Consider the following 23,187-nt stretch of genomic DNA (forward strand, 5'->3'; position numbering starts at 1 on the left):
GTTTTAGAGGAGTCTGGAAAGGACCACATTTTGGAAGGCCAGTTCCTGCTAAACCTTGGAGGCTGAACCTGTAAGAAATCTTTCACTGTTTGTACAGATTTTGCCTTCTCTTCCATTTTCTTCAGTACCTGCTGAGCAGGAGAACCAAATAAACTGACCTTATCCATAGGAGCATCTAATAGTTTTGCTTTAACATGATCCGCAAGACCTGTTCTTTCAACCATGCATGCCTTCTTATAACTGTGCCAGTCATGGCTGATCTAAAGGAAGCCTCCAGTGCATCATAGCCACATTTTAAAGAATGGTTACTAACCTGCTGAATGTTATGCACCATTTCTAGAACATATTTCTTATCTAAAGAATCATCAGAGGACAGTTTCTTAGTTAACTGATCAAGCATAAACTCCTGGTATTGGATCATATGAAACTGACAGTTCAATGCCCTAGCTGAGAGAGTAGCAGAGGTGTATACTTTTTACCCCATCTCTAAGGACCTGGATTCCCTTTCAGAGGGAGAGGGTTCTTAACTGAGGTCGGCTACTGCCTTAGGCCCCTGGGAGATAGTCTCGGATCTGCAAAAGGAGCCTTGTATAAATGGTGATGTGTGTCCGGGACCCTGTAAAACCTATCGGGCTTAGCAGGGGCTGGAGGCAAAGTGTCAGGAGCAGTGCAAGCATCATTAAATGCATCATCTACAACAGGAAGAACTGGAGGTATAGCTAAAGGCCTATGTTGTGGTAAATGCAAAAAAGTCCTAAGCCTTTTCCTAGAGTCTGAGAAATCTTGCCCCTGCCATTGAAATTGCTCTCTCATGGCATGTAAGGTTTCCCCAAAGGAAAATTCCTCTGGTGGAGAGGCAGAAGGAATCGATTCCTCAGCATCGGAGTCTTCATAAGTAGAAAAAGGAGCCTCTGGATGGTCTGTATTGTCTGAATCACCAGAATCATCTGAGGACACTGGCTCAGGGGGCTCTGCTCTAGGTCTCTTTTCTGGAGGAGGTTGAGAGGCCCTATCTGGATGAGGTTGGGATCCCCTTATTAAAGAGATGAGATCCTCTGCCAGAGTAAGCATTTGGGAACTGGAACTGGGTCTGTGAGAGGGGGGCTTAACAGGCACAGACTTAGAAGTTTTGGCTGCTTTAGCCCTGGCACAGGCCTTTATGGACATGGCTGCAGGCGGCCTAGCAGCACCACGTGCAGGGGTTGAAACATCCAAAGGGATGGTGTCCGATAGTTCTTGTGAAACCACAGTAGCAGGTTGAATTTCAGAGGCCGACTCAACCAGGTTAGAAGGGGCCTCGGTAGTAGTCATGGATTCGGCTGAAGTTAGAACCGTTTGCTCGATTTCGGCCAAAACCGAGCCACTCGCGGTTTGCGAGTGTCGGTCCTTTTCTTTGCGTTTCTTAACTTGTGAAGTCGGAGGATCCGACGGCATTATGTACGCAAATTCTGAGCCGAAAAACTGTTCAGCAAACTCCGACCGACGTCTAAGCGTCCGTCGGTTGAAAGAAGCACAGGCTAAACAAGCTGCTACGTCGTGGTCTGGGCCTAAACAAGGTAAGCAGTAAGAGTGGAAATCTTTATGAGGTATTTGTTTCCCACAAGTTAAACAGTTATTCACTTTTTCTGACATCGGCTGAGGCAAGAAAGAGTCCCCAACGGGGTACTTAGCTTTTTAGAAGTCTTCGAAGTAGTATTCGGTAGTAGTAATCTCTGGATCTGACCGACCGGCACTTGCGAACAGCTTCTGCTTCGGGCGCCACGCGGCAAGAAAGACTAAGGAAAATGGCGTCGGCTGATACCTTTATACCCGAAGAACTGCAGCTATGACGTCGGGTGAAGTGCGACACCAGCCGAGGCCAGACCCAGACTTTGGAATCCGGCCGACCGAAGGGCTGCCTGACGACAGGACAACCCATTTGTAAGGACTGCAGATGCATCCTTGAAGGACATCAGGGTAGGACAAGGGTCCGATGCCACTCGCCCCCTCGAAGCCGGCGAGAGAGACCAGGTGCCTGGATCCCTCCAATGAAGGCATCAAGGAGGAGATCAGCGCAGAGGACGATGGAGCCGAAGGGGGAGGTATCGGCTCCGATACCACAACAGTCACGGCTCCGAGGAGCTCCGGCTCCAAACTCTGGAGGAGAGTCGAAGGAGGAATATTAGGTGGAGTTGTAATAGCCTGTCTGATGAGACTGACTATGAAGCATTTGGGCCAATGCCTGAGACTTGGTCATGGTCAGAAAGCCTGGATGACCGAGAAGATCGCTCCGATGGCTCCGCTCCGAGAGCAGGGGTGATCTCGGAGCCGAATGGATAGACTCCGATGGGGATCTGGACCTCTTTCTGGAGGTAGATAGAGCTGAAGGAGCCAAAGATACGTCGGCTCCAGCCGGAGCCGACCGCGAGTGTAAGGACTCAGCGGTATCAGCGCCGAGTGGAGCTGATACTGGAAGCTGCGACACAGAAGGATTGGCTCCAGCCGGAGCCGATCTTGCCACAGAAGGGGAGCCAGCAGCCGAAGGCTTAGGACTCGGAGCCGACGGTTTTGCTGGCTTCGAGGGCTTCCCTGGCGCAGACTTAGTCGGGGAGCCCTCGGGCTTTAACAAGCCCCTTAATATTAATTTGTTCCTGCGCTCCTGCAGGACTCTTGGGCTGAATGCATGGCACACAGAACAAGAGTCCTGCAGGTGCAGGGGTCCCAGGCAGTAAACACAAGAAGTGTGACCGTCTGTCAGACATTTTCTGACAGCACGAGTCACACTTCTTGAAGCCTGAGACCTTTGCCTCCTTCGACATATCGGTGTCGAAGTAGTAGTAGGAAAAAAAAAACACACACAAACACCCGATCCAAAAACAAACTAATAAAAAAATAGGGATACCGGGGTACAAACACACCACAGAATCCCTGACAAGAGTTAGGAAAGGGGCAGGCTTAAGGCCTAACCTAGGGAGGTATAATTAGGGATAGGGAAATACAAGGTACTAACGGGGAAAATGTTTAAAATTAACCGCTAAGTATCTAACAAGAAAAAAGGAGTAGGAACTAAGTAAAAAGGATGACTAAATGTCTCAAAATTCAAAAACTTACCAAGAGCCAGTAAAAACGCACCTCGCAAGCGAAAGCGGCAAACGAGATCTGGGTAGTTATCGCCTAGCATCATGGGATATAGGGTTGCCTCGAGCCAGTAAAATTAGCTCTCGAGCTTTAGTAAGTGGCCGAGTCGGAGCAGAGGATCGGCTCCGAACCCATCCAGCAAGAATGAAGGCGAGATTGACAACTTAACATCAAGACTTATATTACAGATATCTATAGAAATGGCAAGCTTTGACTAACTGGTCATACTGATGTTTCGCAGTATCTGGTTTAGGTTCACAGACTAACAAAAGCAAAACACAATGGCTAAACATGCATCACTGCAGAGTGACAGCAGAACAGCACAACAAATGTCTCTACACTGATTTAATCTCAGTTTAAATGAAACTGATTACATTGTCACAAGGACAGTGCTGGATATAAACAAGATGCTCTACCTCAACCTAATTTCACTGGATCACTATAACAAGTGAAAAAGTCACAGCTTATTCTCTAAGAAATCATGCAATGAAGCAAGCAAACTCATACTGGGAACAGACTGGCAATCTTGTTTTAATATGCATGAGGTTAGGTTAACTTGAACCAGCATTCATAACCTGACAGCTTCCATCATTTTAGCAACTAGTGGAAGGGATGACGGCGCTTACCAGAACAAAATGGTGTTCATGCACACAGACGTCATCTTAGATTATCAAATGTGGCACAAAGACAAAACCAGTACACACAAATTGCATACAACTGAACCTGGCAGCCCCTCAAATGCAAAAGGGATGGTTTAATGTAGAATGCAACAGGTAAGAATCTATCCAGTGGATATATATAAACTTCCTTTAGACAATTTAAAAGAAGTCTCACAAATGTGATGAATTTTCAAATTATGCAAAACGCAGACAAAAGGTCATTAAACTTAATGGAACACAATGATTTGCAGCATAAAAAAAAGCAGATTTAATGTTGACATACTCGCACACCCATGTAGAATGGTATCACTGTCACCCGGATGTTTTCTGTTGTTTCCCTGTGCACATCAGACAGTTCTAACCAGGGGTGATTCTTTTCTTGCCAGGCACGCAAAGTTTCCCGAGATACAAAAGGAGGTACTGCAAAAACAGGGCAAAAGTACTTTACTTCATAAAGCTTTAAACACAACTTTACAGGTGAAGAGATGCATAGAATTTCACACTTGCATGTCAGACTACAGTTTCAAGGTATACACTGCATAAGTAAGTTTTGGTTTACTGCACTTTACACAACTACTATTCTTTTGCTATGGTCAGATGCAGAATACATTTACCATTAATGAATGGCCTGGAATTCCCTGCATAAGCACTGACAGCAGTGAGGGCATTTGATTTGTCCTGATGTTTTACACAAGCCAGGGATACTTAGGCTATTACTGCAACCAACTGATTGCAGGATTTATGCAAATAATGACTGGACTCAAGGCAGCCATGAAAACGAAAGGAAAGCCAAAAATGTCTCAGTGGGCATAGTTCCTAAAACTTACATGTGTGGGAACAACTGGTATGGAGCTCTAACGTTTTCCATATTCTGTGCTGATGCAATGCATGAGCATTATTTCTAATAAACTCAGGCCCTGACTACATGCCTGTAGACCTGATGACATTCACTGCTGGAAAAAAGAGCTGTATGCATAAAGTAAGCCTAGCTATAAACCTTATCACCCATTTTTAACTGCCATCAAGGTAAACAGCCTAGGTACTATCCAACTACTCCTGTGCCCATCAATCACTATGCAACAGAAAAAAAATCATCAACTACTAACAGTGACGCCCTCTTTCTTTCATATCAAAATGTTTACCTCCCTTCCATGATCCACATCTGTAATGCTACTGTGAGCAATCCCATAACACCTTTCAGTACAATAGTACCAAAAATGTATCCTCATCTTACCAGCCCATACTTTTCGCTCCTCTTTATTTACAAACATGAAGCACATCACCCTACTTAAAAGGGACTCTCACAGTGAGATAATATGCGCTAAATTAAAAGGGGCTTCCTACAAGAAGTACACCTCCTATCCAAAGAACAGTAAAACTCTTATTTAATACAAGGAAAGACAGGAAGCAGATCACATACAGACACATCCCACACACAATGAAGCCTCACATCACACCTCTCAACCTCTTAGAGCAAGAAACTGGACAAAGCTATAAATGAAAGTGGGACAAAGGCCCAAAAAAGGGATATTTATATGTGTAGTATATTTGTGTCTTTCGGCTTTTCCCAGTTAGGGGTCGCCACAGCGGAACTCCGGTCCGCTAATGACTGGCAGTTTATTTCTATGTACCGGCTTGCCAGGCCTGACGCATAACCGTCAAAGAAGGTACATCCATTCACGCATGTCTCCACGTAGAAGACGCTCTAGCTGAGAATCGAACCGGACAGCGACTTACTGTGAGGCGACAAAGCTACCGCAGCACCACCACCGCGGGTATATGTGTAGTATATTGATTAGTATAATTTTTTACTAAAATTTTTTATAGTTCATAATTTTTAATTTTTCTTTGAACATCACTGCCTCTGAATTTGCTTTATTATGTCTTTTTATATTGTTAACTTTGTCACTGTTCATGCTTGGAGCTTTTCTCCCCGGGCCTCTACTGAAAATGGACATATATCCAGCTAGACTAGCCTGGTCAACAAATGTAAAATAAAAAATAAATAAATAAAAATAATTTTTTTAAATATTGCTCTTGCAAACTTAGAAAGCTGACAGAACAAATTTTGCATTAGCATTAATTTTCTGAAGGGTATGAAGTCTGAAACTGAAATTTCTGTCATTATTTTCTAACTTCAATCTTTAATGATTTGCCACTAATTTGCCAGAAAACCAGAATTTTATGAAAAACAGACCAAAAATGTGAGACAAAAATCTGTACATTTGAGAGGTACGTCTCACATAAGAAATGTTCCCCTCCTTAGTGGGTAAACCCTGACCTAAGAATAACTGCTACAAAGTTTGTAAAAGGTCTTTAACTTGTAAAGAAAGGCTGGGTAAAAATCACTGTGCAACCCTTCATGTGTAATCAATCAATGGTGTCCATACACAAATGTTCTAAGCAAAAATTATTGCAGTAAAGGTCATGACATGATATACAGCATACCAGGTAATCTACAAAATTATCAGTGGATGCAGGAGACAGTACTTATTGCAAAGAATGCAAATTACACGTGTAGAACAATACTTCTGGCTGAATCCAGTTATTATAAAACCTCAACAATATCACTCACGTGGTCAAAAAATTATTAGTTTAGCATTTTACAAGAAAGATTACAGTAAAGCTCTGGGGAGGTGATGGCTATAACTGCTTGCAAACCCCACATCACCCAAGCGTATGAACACTAAATCAGGACTGCATATTCACTACAGTCACCTGGAAATGATACTGTGAGTGTGTGTGTTAGGCGGTGCAGATGTGACCCCCCCCCCTCCCCAAATCACCATGCTAAGGGATTCAGGGCATGAATCTCCTCGCAAAAACACCTATCAAAACCTTTGTATTGACATTTTAAATTATTTGCTTCACATGCATAGCTTTATACCATGCTTTGGCTATTCATATGCTTTGTTTACAAGAAAAGGCATTTAACTACAAGAGAGCTCAAGTTCAAACATGTACGCTTTTACACATCTTCAACAAGGGAAAGGTACTACTGAATCCAAAGGTCTGAGTCTAGCTGCTACTGGTCAAAAACTGGAAAAGGCATATACAAAAGTTAAGTACTTACCATAACACTATATCCATGTTGTCTTTTCCATCTTGCTCACCATACAGGTGGATCAGATCCTACTGGCAACTTTTTAGACTCCAGGATCTAGGGCTCAGGCTCCACCTCTCTACCCATAATCCCCTTCAGTCCACAGATTACCTCAGATTATGTTTGCTTACCTGCATCCTAAATATACCACTACTTTCTAATAGAACAACACAGGGAAAAGCAGGTCACAGAACAAGATTGTATACAAGAAAAGGCTCTGTACTGGTCCAATATTGTCAGCAGCGAGCTGCAAACATAGGTTCATAGATAGGTACTAGGCTATTGGCCCTAGGGCCTATATAAGCCTAGCCAAAAAGGTACCCTGGCTTTTGCCACCCAAGAAAATTATTTTCCTGGGCACCTGTTGAGCAGAGCCACAAAAGTGATGCCCAGGGTGAATTTCCTATCTCCCGTCTAATCATCAAGATTTTTCTTGAAAAGTGCTGAGGATGAGCTTTGTTTGATATAGATATGTAGCTTGTTCCAGAGTATGGAAAGTCTCTGGGACAGGAATCTATCTCTACAGCATGTTCTGTTAATTGTGGTGACAAGGTTTAGGTCCCTAGAGCGTGTAGCTCGGAGGGATTGGGATTTCTTTAAGTGGAGCATGTCCCAGAGGAATGGAGGGAGGGAAGGGTGAGCTGGAGAGAAGATGACAGCATGGCTTATACATAACTTTCGTATCCAAAGTTGTCTTTTCTGTCTATCTCAACACTGTTAAGAGTCCCCAGCTACTATATACTTCAGGATGGTCTCATGGAAGGATATTCTGGAGGATGGTAGAGTCAAAAGGACACACAGGATCTCGAATGTAGGTCCAACCTGTAATGGGAAACATGTGTGAACTGTAAACTAAGTAGCCACAGTGTAAATACAGTCTACTAGCACTCTGGCTAAGAAAGTTGCAGATGCTGTGACTGCTCTAGTAGAGAGGGCTTTAGGTTTGTGAGGTAGAGACATTGCCTTCGCTTTGTACGCAAAAGTTAATACAATTGTATAGCCACCTGCATAGTGTAACAGAAGATGCACCATTTCCCAGCTTGCCCAGAAAAAGGAAGCCAAGAACTGATCACTGCCTAACATGCAAAGCTATGTCGAACCCACAGCTGCTGGACATGCTCCTCTTAAAGAAATCCCAATCCTTCCGAGCTACACGCTCTAGGGACCTCAACCTCGTCATCACAAACATGCTGGAGGGATAGATTCCTGTCCCAGAGACTTCCCATACTCTGGAACAAGCTACCTATTTATATCAAACAAAGCTCCTCATTAGCACGCCAAGAAAAATTTTGATGATTGGATGGGAAATAGGAAGTTCACCCTGGGGATTCACCTCTGGGGCTCTGCTCAACAGGGGCACAGGAAAGTAATTTTCTTGGGTGGCGAAAGCCAGGGTAACTTTTTGGCTAGGCTTACATAGGCCCTAGGGCCAATAGCTTAGTACCTACCTATGAAACAGTTTTCCTAAAATGTGTAGTAAGATGCAAATAAAACCTCAGCTGAAGATGACCATATGGCAAAAGTAATGTACATTTGCCTTGTTAGGAAATAAATTTGGCAAGTTAACAGCCTGATTAAGGGAATTTTCTGAAGGTGCTTTACTAAGAAAGTTTGGACCAATTCAAAAATAAATCCTATCTTGATGGAAAATCAGATAAGGTGGTTTACAAAACAGTGCTTGCAACTCAAATCCATCTAGCCAAAGTAATAGCCACCAGAAAGAGTCCTCCAATACACAAATTTAAGATCCATTGAAGCTGCCAATTCAAAAGGAGGTCTTACTCAGGGACTGAAGCAGCATAATGTCCCAAAGGAGGAGCAGGGTCCCTCAGCAGAAGTCTAAGAAGGAAAAAATTACTCATAAAAAAGCCTTGGACAATTTCAAAGAAGCACTGGGGGTCTGATTTTCTCCACTGTGAAAGTTAGAGATGGCTGGCAAAAATTTCAGAATAGAAGGTAATAGAGCTGAAAAGAGATGCAGACTTTTGAAGGAGGCCCAAATTGCAAATCTCTTACACTTACTTCTACAGATCTTTCTGGTGGCTGTTTTTTTTTGTGTGAAGAGGATATGATATGGAGTATAGAAGAATAAAGCCTGGCATTTGTGAAGATCACTGGAATTGGAGAAGCCAAGTGGTTAATTTGAGGGCTTTGATGTCCCAGTGAGGCTGGTTGGACAGTTCAGACAAGATATCAGAAAGTGGGTCCAGCACCCAGGGAGGGTGTTTTCAGATAAGACCAAAGGATGGGGAATCATATTTGACAATGTCAAGAGAGAGCAATGAGGACGACTCTTTCCTTACAGCATACTGCTTTCTGAAGAACTTTTTTATAAGGGGAAATGGTGAAAATGCATAAAGGACACCCGGGCACCAAGTGTGAAATCAGAGGGCCCCCTCACCGACCATTCCTCCTGCGGAATCTAGGTAAATTAGCTGCTGCATTTGGTAATGAGAGGGGAAGCAAAAAGACTGCATCAAGGCTGGCCCCAAAAGAAGTTCAGCTTTGTAGCCACCAACTGACAGAGACCACTTGCGAGGAAGGAGAATGGACCTGCTCAATCAGCTAAAACACTGGAATTCTTCAAGATGTGCACTGCTACTAGAAAGCATTAGGAAGACATCACTTACTGCCAAACCTTCGTGGCTTCTTCACAGAATTGGTACAAACAGGCTCTTCCCTGTTTGTTGATGTGTCATACTACTGCCATACTGCTCGTCTGGACCGAACTCGCAGCCACAGAGAGAGAGTGTCCTGAAAGGCCTGCAGCACTAGGGAGGACTGCCTTCATCTTCAAGACGCTGATGTGACATTTGGCCTCTAACATTGTCCACATGTCTTGCACAGTCTTCCCTTCGTAATGCCCCCCCCCCACTCCACCCCAGAAGGGAGGTGCCTATAGTCACTGTGGCAATGGAAGGTGGAAAAATGAGAGGGCAACCTAAAGCCTCAAGCAGGGAAATCAAACACCAGTGAATCTGATGTCTGCATGCTGACAAACTGGAAATTGCATGGGTTGATACAGTACATATCACTGGACTGAGGATACACTGCAGAACTTTCATGTGAAACCTGGCATGTGGAACAAGTGTAATTGAAAGTGCCACTGACCAAGATAATTGGAGGATAAGCCCTGCTGGGGCTTTGAATAGGAAAGAAGTATAGTTGTATAAGTAAACTTACCATAACAGTAAATGTCTGAATGACCACTACTGCAGCAGCCTTAAGTATATGGGTTATATCCTGCCAAGGATACAACAGCCATCCAGCTTCCAAAGCTTCACGGCTCCTTTCACACCCAAACTGTCAGGCAGCTCGAACCGAGATAAGACAAGTCTGGGTGTTAAGTCCTTCAGAGCTTTCCTGCAGAGAAACAGAGAGAGGCTGGGCCTTGAAAGGACAATGTTAGGAAGACCAAAAAAAAAAAAAGGAAATAAAGGGGAGCAGAGATAGGGAACGGCTACTGCAGTTTTGTCATTTGAACATCCACTGTTAATACTATGTTCAGCATAATGATCACTGCTGCAGTAGCCTTCGCTATATGGTTAGATTACCCTATCTTAGTACATTTGGGAGGCGGCATGAAGAGTCCAAAAGCCCCTGGAGAATGGTCTTAGCAAAGCTTGACCTAGACCTACAAAAGGAATCTAGCTTACAGTGCTTTATGAAAGTATGTACAGAAGACCAGGTTGCAGCTTCTGAAATGCTTCTAGAATCCATCTCTTTCAAAAAGCCATAGATAAAGCCAACTCCCTGGTTGAGTGGACACTGGTCCTGCCTGGAAAAATTTTGTCGTGGTGAGTACAAAAAAAGGTAACAGTCTTAACTATTTGGAAGTAGTATGTATTGAGACAGGTTGTTCTTTCTTCCTACCTTCACAGGAAAACAGCAGCAGATCCAAAGATCTGAAAGATTTAGTTCTGTCAAAATAGTACCAAAGTTGTCAGTGGACATCAAGTTATGGTGTATTCTCTCTCTCTCTCTCATTTTAAGAGCAATAAAGAAAATGGGTGATGGATACATTGGCTTAAAGTAAACTCTGATACGACTTTATGCATAAAAAAACAGATGAGTTTTCAAAGAAGCCCCGTCTCTGTGGAAAGAGAGAGGGGGCTTACTCGCTGTAAGAACTTGCAACTCTGATATCTTTTTGCAGAGGTCAAAGCAATCAGTGAAACTGTTTCCCATGTTAAGAACCTGAAGTTAGCCAGATTAGCTGGGTTCAAATGGAAAAAAAGCATTTTCTCCAACACATAATTAAGATCCCAAGAAAGGGCCACTGGTTTTCTTGGTGGCCTCAAGTAAAACCCCTTTCAAAAACATTTTTTACAAGAGAGAGCTTGAAAGAGGATCCATAGGCAGACATTCTGAAATGGCCAATAACTGAACCTTGATGGAGGAGTAAAAAAGACCATAGGAAAGTAACTCAAACATAAAACCAGAGAGCAATTAGCCCTGAATGAGTGCTGACTATATTGTTGTTGGCACCAACTACAATTTTATTTTCTCAGGTGGTCAGTTGAAGTTGATTGGGTGTAGGGTGTATCAAATGCTCCTGATCTTGTGTAAGTAGATCCATTATGTGAGAAAAAGTGTGGTGACTGCCCTTGGCCATTTCCAAAAGAAAGGAGAACCTCTGCTGCCTGGGCCAGAAAGGGAGTCACCACAAAGATCTTGGGGGATTCCTTCTGAATCTTTAGAAGTACCCCGGATATCAGCAGAAACAGTGGAAAAGCATACAGGAACATTCCTGTTTAAAAAAAAAAAAAAAAAAAATCACAAAAAGGCATCTGTCTTCCACACCTTCGAGCATGCAGTCCTACATCAGAATCTTGTCAACTGATTAGACAGGAGGCAAATGGATCTTCTACTGGAACTCCCCACAGATGCATCAAATCTTGGAATACCACCTGATATGGTTTGCAAACTCGAGCTTGAGAGCTGGCCCTGTCCTGTTCAGCTTATCTTCTTCTTTCGGCTTTTCCCAGTTAGGGGTCGCCACAGTGGATCATCTGTCCGCTCATGATTGGCAGCGGAGTTTTACAGTGTCAAGTTGCCAGCCCGGCGCCCAACCTTCCACAGAAGGCGCACACATGCACACACTCATACCTATGGCCAATTTAGAGCGTGTCCAATCCACCTACAGCATGTCTTTGGGATGTGGGAGGAAACCGGAGCACCAGGAGAAAACCCACGTGACCACAGGGAGGACATGCAGACTCCACACAGAAGGCACCCCAGCCAAGAGTCGAATCAGAGAACCTCTTTCTGTGAGTGCCACACAATATTACTCTGACAGAATGAAGGCTGCCTGTAGAAGGAAACTATGCTGCGAAGCTATATCCCAAGATACCATGGCTAATCTGCAAAGGGGGTATGATCTGGTCCCCCCTGCATGAAGATGCACCACATGTTTGTGGGTACCGTCAGAAAAATACTTGAAGAGGTCCTGGAGACCAAAGATAACTCAGAGATGAGTGCCTTGATCAGGATGAGAGAGATCTCAGATATATTGTATCTTTCTCATACAGTGAAACAATACTAATTTCATGAACTTTATTATACTTAGACTTAGGTATGGGGTCCATTCCAGTCATGGTATTAAAAACCCAAAAGATTTGGAAAACTTAAAAGGGAATCTTGCCAAGGTTATAATGGAAATCATAGATGCCATGAGACCCAAAATCCTAAAGTATTCCCGTCACAGTAACCAAAGTCTGAGTGGAAAACCTTAGACATAGATCTGGACACAGACATACTTTTTTCCTATGGAAGAAAAGCTCTTTGAACTGAGGTATCTAGCTGACATCCCAGGAACACAATGTGTGAAGGAGTCAAAAAGGACTATTGAATGTTCTCTTGGAATCCCAGCTTGTGTAAGAGATCTCTCATCCAACTGAGAGATTACGGACGCATGTGAAGATAAAGTCATCTAAATACGGAAAAAAAATGGATATTCTGTAGCCTGCATTGTTCTATAACTGAAGCTAGCCACGTAGTGGACACTTCTGGTGCACTGGACAGTGCAAAGGGTAAAACAGAGAGCTGAAAGTGATCCAGACACAGAATCCTTAAACTCCTGAATTTGGATGAAAAAGAATAAGACACGTGTCTTAAATGTAGAGTTACCAGGAAACTTGAATGAAGACTGTGCAACAGATTGCAAAATGACATCATTTTGAAGTTAAACACCATCTAAAACAGGTCTAAGAAGAAATATTTAGAACTGGTTTCCAAGCATAGTCTTTCTTTGCCTCTAAAAATATTCTTGAACAAAAATCTTTCACAACTCTGGTAGAAGGGACTGGGACTGGCTCTACCATTCCTCAGAACAGCATGTAATGAAGGGCAGGTGGAAATAAGTCAATAAAAAATAACCACACTAAAATCGATATGTAAAAAAAAACACAGCCACGAATCTTGAGAAACCTGTATAAACGTATTAAAGACTTGGTGCTTCAGCTCAAAGCCTTCAAAGAGTAAAAATCAAAACACTCATCTCTTCTTAAATGCAATAAAATCTCAATTAAGCAATTATCCAAGAACAATAATTAAAAATATATACTTCCAATTACATTCTTTGTTTAATCTAAATGGTTCCAAAGTATTATATTTTAAAATAAAAAAAAGTTTCTTTTCATAAACATTTGTCCTTAATATTTATGCCTTGTTTTCCCACTGCGATGGATACCAACAACTGGCCTGTCTGTCTGTACTTTTTGTTCTGTCCAAACAGTACCAGATTTTCTGCAGACATCCAGTTAAGTAGAGGAGTCTTTCCGCTTTGTTCTGTGGGTTTGGAAAGATGACTGACAGAGGGATAAACTTGGTTAAGGCGAAGTTCTGAAACTACGTTTGGCTTGAACGATGAGTTTGTTCTAAGGGTATCCCTGTCTCTGTGGAAGACACTAAAGGGCTCTGTACATATGAGAGCTTGCAATTCAGAAAACTCTTCTAGCTGATGTGACAGCTATAAGTAAGGTGGTCTTCCAGGTAAGCATCTTCACAGGTGCAGTAGCATTGGGCTCAATGGGTGGCAGGGCTAGTTTTTCCAAAACATAGTTTAGATACCATGCTGGAATGGGATCCCTTCTGGAAGGTCTCTGGTGAATCACTCTTTTTTTTTTAGGAACAGTCGCTTGTGAAGGTGACAGAAGAGTAGTGTAGCAGTCTGCAAGTAAGATGAGATTGCAGATGCAAGAACCTTTATGCTGGAATAAGGCAGGCCCTGTTCAAACAGGTGTGATGTATAAAGAGGTACTGAACTGATGTCTGCTTGAACTAGGGTAGTGCGACAGCCGTGACACCAAGTGGAAAATATATTCCATTTTGCCACGTTTGATTTTCTGGTGTTAGGCTTTCTTGCCTCTTAAAACAAACAGCACCTCTTCTATGTAAGGCATCATGACTCAATCCTCCAGGCAGCTAGATTGAGAGATGCCAGGTTGGGGTAGAAAACCAAGCCCTTAATTTGGCTGAGAAGGTCTAGGCCCTTTGGAAGCATGCAAAACCTCCCTTCAACAAAAGTGAGGAGTAGAGAAAACTAATGTTGTCTGGGCCAGAAGGGGGCTACCAGTAGCATAATGGGCCTGTCAGTCCAGATCTTTGTAAATATCCTGGGAATCAAGGGTATGGGAGGAAATGCATACAGGAACCAATGAGTCCATGCGAAGGAGAAGGCATCTGTTTTTCATGCCTCCTCCTGCTGTGTTCTAGAGCAGAATCTCAGAAGTTGTTTGCTGTGGAAAGAGGCAAAAGGGTCTATAGAGGGGAATCCCCCATTCAGTGGTGAGATTCAGGAAGACTTCCCTTAACATCCCACTCATTTGGATCTAGTAGGTCCCTGCTCAGGAAGGCTGCTAGAAGACTGCTGTAGCCTGGGATATATGATGCTATGAGGGTAATTCCAAAGTCCTAGGTTAGCATCCAGATCTTTTTGGTAAGGCTGCACAGTGGTTAAGATAAGGTCCCTCTGTGTTTATGTACCGCCCAATTCCAGATTTGCAGAGTTCCTGGCCTTAAACGCTGCCTGAAAAGCTTTTAGGGCTAAGACGACTGTCAGCATTTCCTTTAGACTGATGTGCAACTTCCTCGGTTGTAGGGACGAAATGCTCTGCACCCTCAGTGGGCCCCAAGTGTGCTTTCCAAGCTATGTTCATAGGTAAGTACTAGGCTATCTGCCTGAGAGCATCTAAGCCTAGCTAGAATGTGTTGGCTTTCGCCGCCCCCTTAGATTAGTTCCCTGTGCCTCTGTCCAGCAGAGCCATTAGTTCCCTGTGCCTCTGTCCAGCACAGCCACTGCAGTGATCCCTGGGGTAAATTTTCTGTTTCCCATCCACTCGTCAAGGTTTCTCTTGAGTGTTGGTGAGGGGCTCTGCCTAATGTAGATTGGAATCCTGTTCCAAAGCATGGGGAGTCTCTGGGACAGGAATCTCTCTCTCCAGTACATCCTATTTATCGTTGTGGTGAGGTTTAGATCCCTAGAGCGTGCGGCTCTCAGGGATTTGTTTTTTTTTTAGGATGAGCATATCCATCAATTCTGTGTTGGACATGGCCTTGTATGTCAGGCAGAGATCACCTCTGAGTTAGCGGTATGCAACAGAGTACAGCTGGAGTTTCTTCAGTTGGGCTGCATAGGGCATCTGTTTGAGGCCAGTAATCCTCTTGGTGACGTACTTCTGTGGTCTTTCCAGCTGTTGCAGGTGTCTTGTAAGGTACAGCCCAAATGGGGCATTTTACTCTATGATGGGTTTGATGAGTAGAGGGGCACAATAACCTTTTTAGTTCTAGATGCGAACCCTTTTGTGATTAGGTGGGCCATAGGGAAGGATTTTCTAACCACATTGGCAATATGATTATGAAAGGAGAGATTACTATCTACTTGGGTTCCCAGATCCCTTAAGACATCTTCTGTATTTAGGGGACTACCACGTATGTGGTAGTTCACGGGTACTTTGTTTTTTCCAAAGGGGATGACTATGCACTTTTTGGCATTTAGCTTGAGGCCATGATTTTGACACCAGGTATCCGTCAATTATGGCCCCCAGTTTGCAGTCGTCTGCAAACTTGGTCAGCCATAGTCCTCCTGTGCTTGCCTATACCTCTGAGAAGTATATACAGAACAGGAGAGGTCCCAGGACTGAGCCCTGGGGGACGCCACTTGTAACCGGTTTAGAGTTGGACCTAGAGCCTGCAACTCTCAACGTGTGGGTTCTATTCCTGAGCCAATTGGCAACCCATCTCATGACATAGGGGTTTATGTTCAGGCTGGTGAGCTTGTATACAATACCAGAATGGGGAATGGTGTCGAAAGCCTTTGCGAGGTCTAGGTAGGCTGTGTGGACCTCCTTTCCCTCGTCTAAAGCCTTGGTAATGGTCTCCAAAAAGTCCACCAGGTTTAGGAGGCATGATCTCCCCTTAAAGCCAAACTGGGTAGGGTCCAATATTTGGAGGTTCCCAATGTCTCTGTTAAATGAGTTCCATGATTATGCGCTCCATAGCCTTGCAGACCAGGCTAGTCAGGCTTACAGGGCGATAGTTCCCAGGGTCTGTTGTGGCTCCAACCTTTGTGGAGCAGGATAACTGTTGCTGTGCGCCACTCTATGGGTATGCAGCCTGTAGAGAGGCTGAATTTGAACAGTTTAGGTGAGGGGTTAGTTAATTTTGGAGCTCATGTAAGACACAACCTGGGACACTGTCCGATCTCACTGAAGCTGTATTTTTAGCTTTGGATATGGCTGTTTTAACCTGTGTGCCACCGATTGCCAGGGATCTACATTCTTCTGGTATGGTTATGGGCCCTTTAGGGGGTGAGAGGGGGGTGAACTTTGCATTAAACCTGTCTGCCAGAATGTTGGCAATATCAGTCAGTTCAGTGTATTTTGTGCCATTCTGCACTAACTCAGAGCAGATCTGAGAGTTTCCACTTAGGTTCTTGACATAGCTAAAGAATGCTTTGTGGTCATCTTTGGAGTCCTTGGCAATTTTTCTTTCGAAGCTAGCCTTGGATGATTTTATGAGGGATCGTAGTTTCTTGCTGATACCTATCAGGGGTGTCTTTCCTTCTTGGGATTTTACTTTCTTCTGTACTAGTTTCCTCCTTCTATTGTATAGCTTGTTTATGGCAGGGGTCCACCAGACTGGTTTCCTTTTCTTGGAGGAGTGAGTCTTGGTTTTGCTTGGGATAGCACGATCCATGCATTCTTGCAGGTGCTCATACAGTGCCTTTGTAAGGGATTCAGCAGCTTGGACAGCGTTGTCCTTCAGCATGGGAGCTGTGAACCTTTCCACCTCGGTCTTGAGTAACGTGAAGTTTACTTTTGAAAAGTTTTTCACGGTGGTTTCCTTGACTGGGGGTGGGGGGGGGGTGTGGATATCCAGAGTGATTAGTCTATGGTCTGATCTAACCAGTGAGGGGTTGACCTCCTGTGTGGAACACCGGTCGTCCATGTTGGCGATGACCAGGTCCAATATTTTGTCACCTCTGGTGGGGCTGTTGACTAGTTCATCCAGGGCATTCGAGTTTATAAATTCTAGGAAGCGTTGGGCAAGGGAGTTAGTAATTCTCCCAGCTAATGTCTGGGTAATTAAAATCACCCAATATTAGGGCATTTGGTAGGACCTTCATATTTTCCAGCATCTCCAAAAACGCGGAATGGGGGTCATGGGTAATGGTGGGTGATCGTAGCAAGCTACAATTTGAATTGCTGTTTTGCCTGTTGTTCGTTGCACATGGATGATCTCTGAGGCATCGTACTGTGCCACTAACCTGGAGGTGTGGGTATCCTTGATGTATATGGATACACCCCTGCCTTTTGTGTTTCGGTCCGGGTTGTGTGGCCGAAAAATATGGTATGAGTTATAGCCTGGTAGCGCTGGGGTGTTCTCTGGAGGCTTAAACCAGGTTTCTGTTACTGCACAGAAATCAATGTTCTCCATACTGAGGAGTGCCTCGAGTGCATGCATTTTGAGGTTTAGACTTCTGGCATTGAGTAGCACCTGTATGACCTGTCCGTAGTGATGATCTTGTTTGCCTGAGGCAGAACGAAAGCTGCTTGTGGGTTCTCTTGTATGGTGTCTTTCTGCCATACAAGTTCCTTCTTGAAGCATGGGAGCAACGGTAGAAGAGTTTCAAGGGACTGGGAATGCTGCTCCCAGACATTTTTGAGAAGCTACTGGAATTTTCTCATGAGTAGCTTTGCTAAAGGGACCATTATGATACAGGATGTCATGTATCCTAAGGTCCTTAAGAACTCTATGGCCAAGATAAATTGTTTTGGGAGTAGGTTGTTCAAATAATCTATTAGGAAAACAATCTTGTCCTCAGGGAGAAATGCTTTCTGTTGGACTGAGTCTATAAGGGCACCAGAAACGGGATCCTTATGGGGGAGGGGGGGGGTCATCTAAGAATTTATGTTTAATGAGAGGCCCACCTTTTAGAAGCAATTTACAGAGGTCAGGAGGGCAGCCAGGATCTCTGCGGTGGATCTTCCTTGGATGAGGAAGCCATCCAAGTACGGGTATTGGTGCTCTCCCAGGATTCTGTAATGTGCTATCAGCTGGACCAGGTGGGGTGGTAGGGAGACCAAATGGTAAAGAACAAACTGGAAATGGGAACCCAAGGATACAAACGGTAGGTATTTTCTGTGACTGACTGCTACAGGAATGTGAAGATAAAAGTGTCCTTTAGGTCGACAGTAACCATGGATGCGTCCTGAAAAATTATGGTCAACAGCTTTCACAATGCAAGCATCCTGAATTTTGTCATGTAGAAGAATTTGTTTAGCTTTGAAAGATCCAGGTCTCTAGGTTCCCTGTTTTCTTGGGATCAAGACAATTCTTGAATAAAAGCCTTTTTCCCTCTTGACTTGGGGGTACTGGCTGTATGGACCCTTGCTGAAGTAAATCTTTGATGATCAGGATTAAGAGGTATTCTTATTCCTTTGGAGATCCTGGTATGTCTAAGAAGAATGGGAGGGGGAGGATTTCTCAAAAACTGGAAATAGTATCCCTTTTCTATAATGCTGAAATGCTGAGGACCCAGTGATCCGCTTGTGATGGTCTTCCACTGGCTTAAGAGGAGGGACAGTCTTCCTTGTCAGGTGTCTGGGAAGAATGGAGGGTGGAGGTGGAAGGGAGGTAGCACGTAGTCATAACTGTTCTCTGAGCTGGGCATGCTCTTTGACAACCCCCAATCTCTGTGGCTATTTGCCATCTTCACAATTGCCTTGGTCTTCTTCGAGGCCCCTTCTCTTGCCTTGTCTAGGAGGAAAGGGCAAGGTTTAGAGTAGTAGTTTCTACTGTACCTCGAAGTAGGAGACAAGTAGAATTCTTTGACAGTTTTAATTTGTTTGCCTTTTTTTGTCTAGTTTCTAAAAGACTTGTTCAGTTGGAGGTCCGAACAGGAACTCTGTCTAGTGGAGCATCCAATAACTTAGCTTTTACTTGGTCTGAGACTGGCCAAGTTCTGAGCCACGCAAGTCTACAGATAACTAAACCTGTGGCAGCTACACTGCAAAAAATCAATCCAAGGCATCACAGCTACACATTTAAAGGTGTGTCTGGTTACCTGTAAAGTTTCTCTTGCTATGTCCTGCACATGCTTATACAAGATTCTGACTGTCACAGAGTCAAGGTTTGCTATCGTTTTTTCTTGGAGCAACTCCGGGTATTTTATTATATGAAACTGGCAATTTAAAGCTGTGGATAGGGATGCAGAGGTACAAATTTTCTTGCTAAACCCATCCAGTAGTCTGCAGTAGGGATGGCTGGATGGTCCTTTGGGAAAATTTTAGTAGACTTGGTGGAAACCACAATGGGTAAGCTTTAGGATTTTTGTAGAGGTGCTCGAGTGTCAAGCACTGCGCAAAACATGCCCGATTTCCTAGGCACAGGTGGTAAAAAAAGTCAGGGTGCAGGGCTATGTCCTCAAACATCTTTACTACAATGTACACTGGAGGAATAACCAATGTTCTAGGAAAAGGTAAGCTTAACAGTTCCCTGTAATGTGTCTGTGCCTGGGAAAGCTACTTACTTTCTAGTTAAAAGCTTCCTTCATTTTGTGTAATGTCTCTCTGAAAGAAAGGTCTTCAGTTGAAGCTGAATAAAGAGCATCAGAGTGAGTCTGGGTAAGTTTGGGGTTGGAAATAACCCAAATAAGAGCTCTTCCTCCTCCTCATAAGATTAAGAGTCTTCCTCTTCTTGGAAGGCTACTTCCTTTGTTCTTTTAGTTGGAGAAGCCTCAGAAGCAGGTTGTGAGGGCTATCTAGACAATACAGGCCATGAATTATTGTGCTATCTTGACAAGATCCTGGACTTCTGACTGAGACAAGGAGGAGAGGAGGCCGGTAGCGAGGTAAAGGTAGGAGTGAATTTTGGTTTAACAGGTCCTTTTAGCAGGAGTGGCCCAAGGATGAGGCATTCTGATCACACCCTCTGTGAGAACCTTGGTAGTTAGGGAGACCTAAAATCTCCCTATAGAACCACTTCTAGGATATCAGAAGTTGATGTCTGAAGAGCATTGACAGACCCACCTGACGTGTGAACAGAGCTGATAGTCATGGGCAGGGCCAGGGACTGTAGCGGTCTCCCAAGGGGTCATGCCACAGCATTCTGGCCAGTCACCCTTCCCGGGGGTTTTGAAGGTAGCTTACAAAGGCCTTTGGTCAACTTAGAAACTGACATCCCAAGGCTGGATCCCAAGGCTTTTAATCTTTTTGCATTTTTCTGGGATCATACCAGTGGTTCCCAGAGTTGGTGCATGCTCTGTAAAAGTCGGAGGTTGTTAACGCTACCAAAGAAGCCGATGACCAGGACTCCATATGTACTGAGTACTTCAGCCCTAGATTTAAGAGTATTTGCACAAAACTTAGCAAAAATCACAGCAGTTAGAAATGCTGTGCAGAAGCCCCAAGCAAAAGTGAAAATCTTTATGCAGGATTTGTTTTCAACAGGACAGACTGTTAACGTTTTTGAACATTAGAGAGAAACTTTCCTTAATGAGGTACTTATCTGGAAGGATGGGATCTCTGAAAACGTGAGCCAGCTGAGAGACTGTCAGCATACAAAACATAAAACTAGAAAGAACTGAAGATGGCACTAACAGAAGCCCTTCTTATACCCTGACATCCTTATGTCGGTCAATGAGCATTTGTTGGCTAGGGATGATGCTAAGACTCTGGAAATCAGGATGTTTGCTACATGGCAGGAAAACCCAAGGATCAGTACTGTAACACTAAGAGCATCACAGAAATCCATTCACATTGGCTCACCTCAGCACAGCCCAGCAAAAGGTATGTAGATGTAGACATAGCAGAAGTGGATGAAACCAAAGGTCGGATCGAAGGAGGAGACAGTATAGGTGGGGTAGTACTAATGAATGCCTCCAGATGGGGTAGGAGTTGGGAGAACCTCCATTTGAATTTGCATAGAGAGGAACTTCCTCATCATCCTATCCATACTGTTTTCAGTCAGACTTCTGGAGGAACGAGAGGAAGATGGTATGAGAGACCCTAAAATGGTGACTCTTAGAAAACCTGTCCAGAAAGGGAGAAGGGAGACGAGATGATGCAGCATCCAAGCACAGAGGATATCTAATCCGTGATAATCTATCCAATTTTGTCTTCAGAGCTGAAGGTATCGGATCCAAATTTTTCTCTTTGGATCCAAAGGGGTCGGATTGGAAGGCTCCAAACCCTTGTAAAGCAGTTTTGAGTCCCAAGTCAAGGGGGATGTAGGATCTCAGTTTTTCTATGGGTTTGAGCCCCAGATGCTGCTTCAGACATTTTAGACAGAGGTAACCCTCTCAAAATCAAATTATTCTTTTGATCAACTAAAGCACTAGGGTTGAAACCTTTGCATATGTCAAGCAGAATCTAAGTGTGACAGGCCTAAACAATATACACACTTAAAGTGTGCATCAGAGAGTGGAATTTTATGGCCACAGGCCATAAATTTTTTTAAAACCAGAAAGTTTTTCAGCCATAGTGTAACCTATCATGTAGAAGACAAAGGAGAATGTGTAGATAGAAAGTTTATTAAAGAAATAAACAATCGAATAGAAAAAAAATACACTCATGAACACTACTAACCTGAGAGTTTGCAGTGACCACGTCCATACGCAAAGGCAGCAAATGAGATCTGAGGTATGTTAGGGGACTAATGCATTATGGGTAAGGGAGGAGCTCAAGAGTTTCAGTGTTCCACGGGATGGAAAAGTGGCAGAATTGGGTCTGAACCAATGTGTTGAGGAAAAAATTAAAATTACAGCATCAAATTTAATTTATATATTACCTATAATGAGAATAACTGGGATCATAACACAGATAACTGGAGGGGACTCGTCCACGGGATAAAGCATTTGGGAACTGCCTCTGTCCATTAGTAGTACGGGGGTAGTCCAGGGGTTGTACATGTGTATCCAGGGTCTCTGTTCTGTTACAGTTTCCTTCTTGAAAGTGTACTACAGAAAATGTACAATTTTATGAAGCAGTTTACAAAAGTTTGTAAAAATTCTTGATTTTTATTTTGCTTTATGTTACTTATACAATTGAGACAAGAAATGCCCTTCACAGAGCTAAAAAAATGGTGCAATAGTGTTTATAAAATGCCATACTTATTTTAATTGCAGCACTTATCTGCAGCTTGTATGACCTAAGTTAAGGCATTAATGCTTCCTTGAGATAGCTTACACATGTTTCTCATACATGTACAACTCATTCAAGATTACACAAAATCCTGCAAGGAGCATGTATTATTTTCCTGAGAGTTTGCGGACATATCCTGGTTCTTTAGCAGACCACATTCCATGACGGGATATATTGAAAAGGAAAGGTTTGAGAGTAACTGGAGAGTTGACCTATGTTCTTATCAAGGGGAACAATTTACAGAGTTGCATTTAGACAAGCAGCAATGAGCTTCCCACACAGCAAGGAGTTAGACAAACATATGGGACAGATATAAGGAAGCACTTAAGATAATTTAGATGAGAAAAGAAAAATAGTAGCTTTAAACGTGGCTAGATTACACACAAACCTACTGAAGGCACAGAAAGGCAATTCTTAAAAGGAAATGGCTGAACTCAAAAGTGCTGGAGTTACACGGCAATACGGACAAAATAGCAAGTTACAAGTTAAACCAGACTAAGAAAACTCTTAGCTTGCTAGGTTTTGAATATAAAAAGCGAAAACATTCAGCTCTAAGGCTTACACAACAGATGGTGGAGAGATTATTATGCAAGACTACATAAAGATCAAAGAACAGAGATGGTTTGAGAGAAATCTGGAACTACACATATTGGGATGTTTTACT

The 23,187-nt window shown here is 43.5% G+C and overlaps 1 protein-coding gene across 1 annotated transcript in view; it reads right to left on the reverse strand.

Annotated features, from left to right (window-relative positions):
• POLDIP2 (DNA polymerase delta interacting protein 2) overlaps positions 1 to 23,187 on the reverse strand; it is a 1,361,368-nt gene that overhangs the window by 414,719 nt on the left and 923,462 nt on the right. Inside the window, exon 7 of the mRNA XM_044054380.1 lies at positions 4,060 to 4,196. Coding sequence (XP_043910315.1) covers positions 4,060 to 4,196 — 137 coding nt within the window. The remainder of the gene's footprint in view (positions 1 to 4,059; positions 4,197 to 23,187) is intronic.

The sequence above is a fragment of the Protopterus annectens genome, chromosome 13.part0 (assembly GCF_019279795.1).
Source record: "Protopterus annectens isolate FY-2018-M chromosome 13.part0, PAN1.0, whole genome shotgun sequence".
NCBI lineage: Eukaryota > Metazoa > Chordata > Ceratodontiformes > Protopteridae > Protopterus > Protopterus annectens.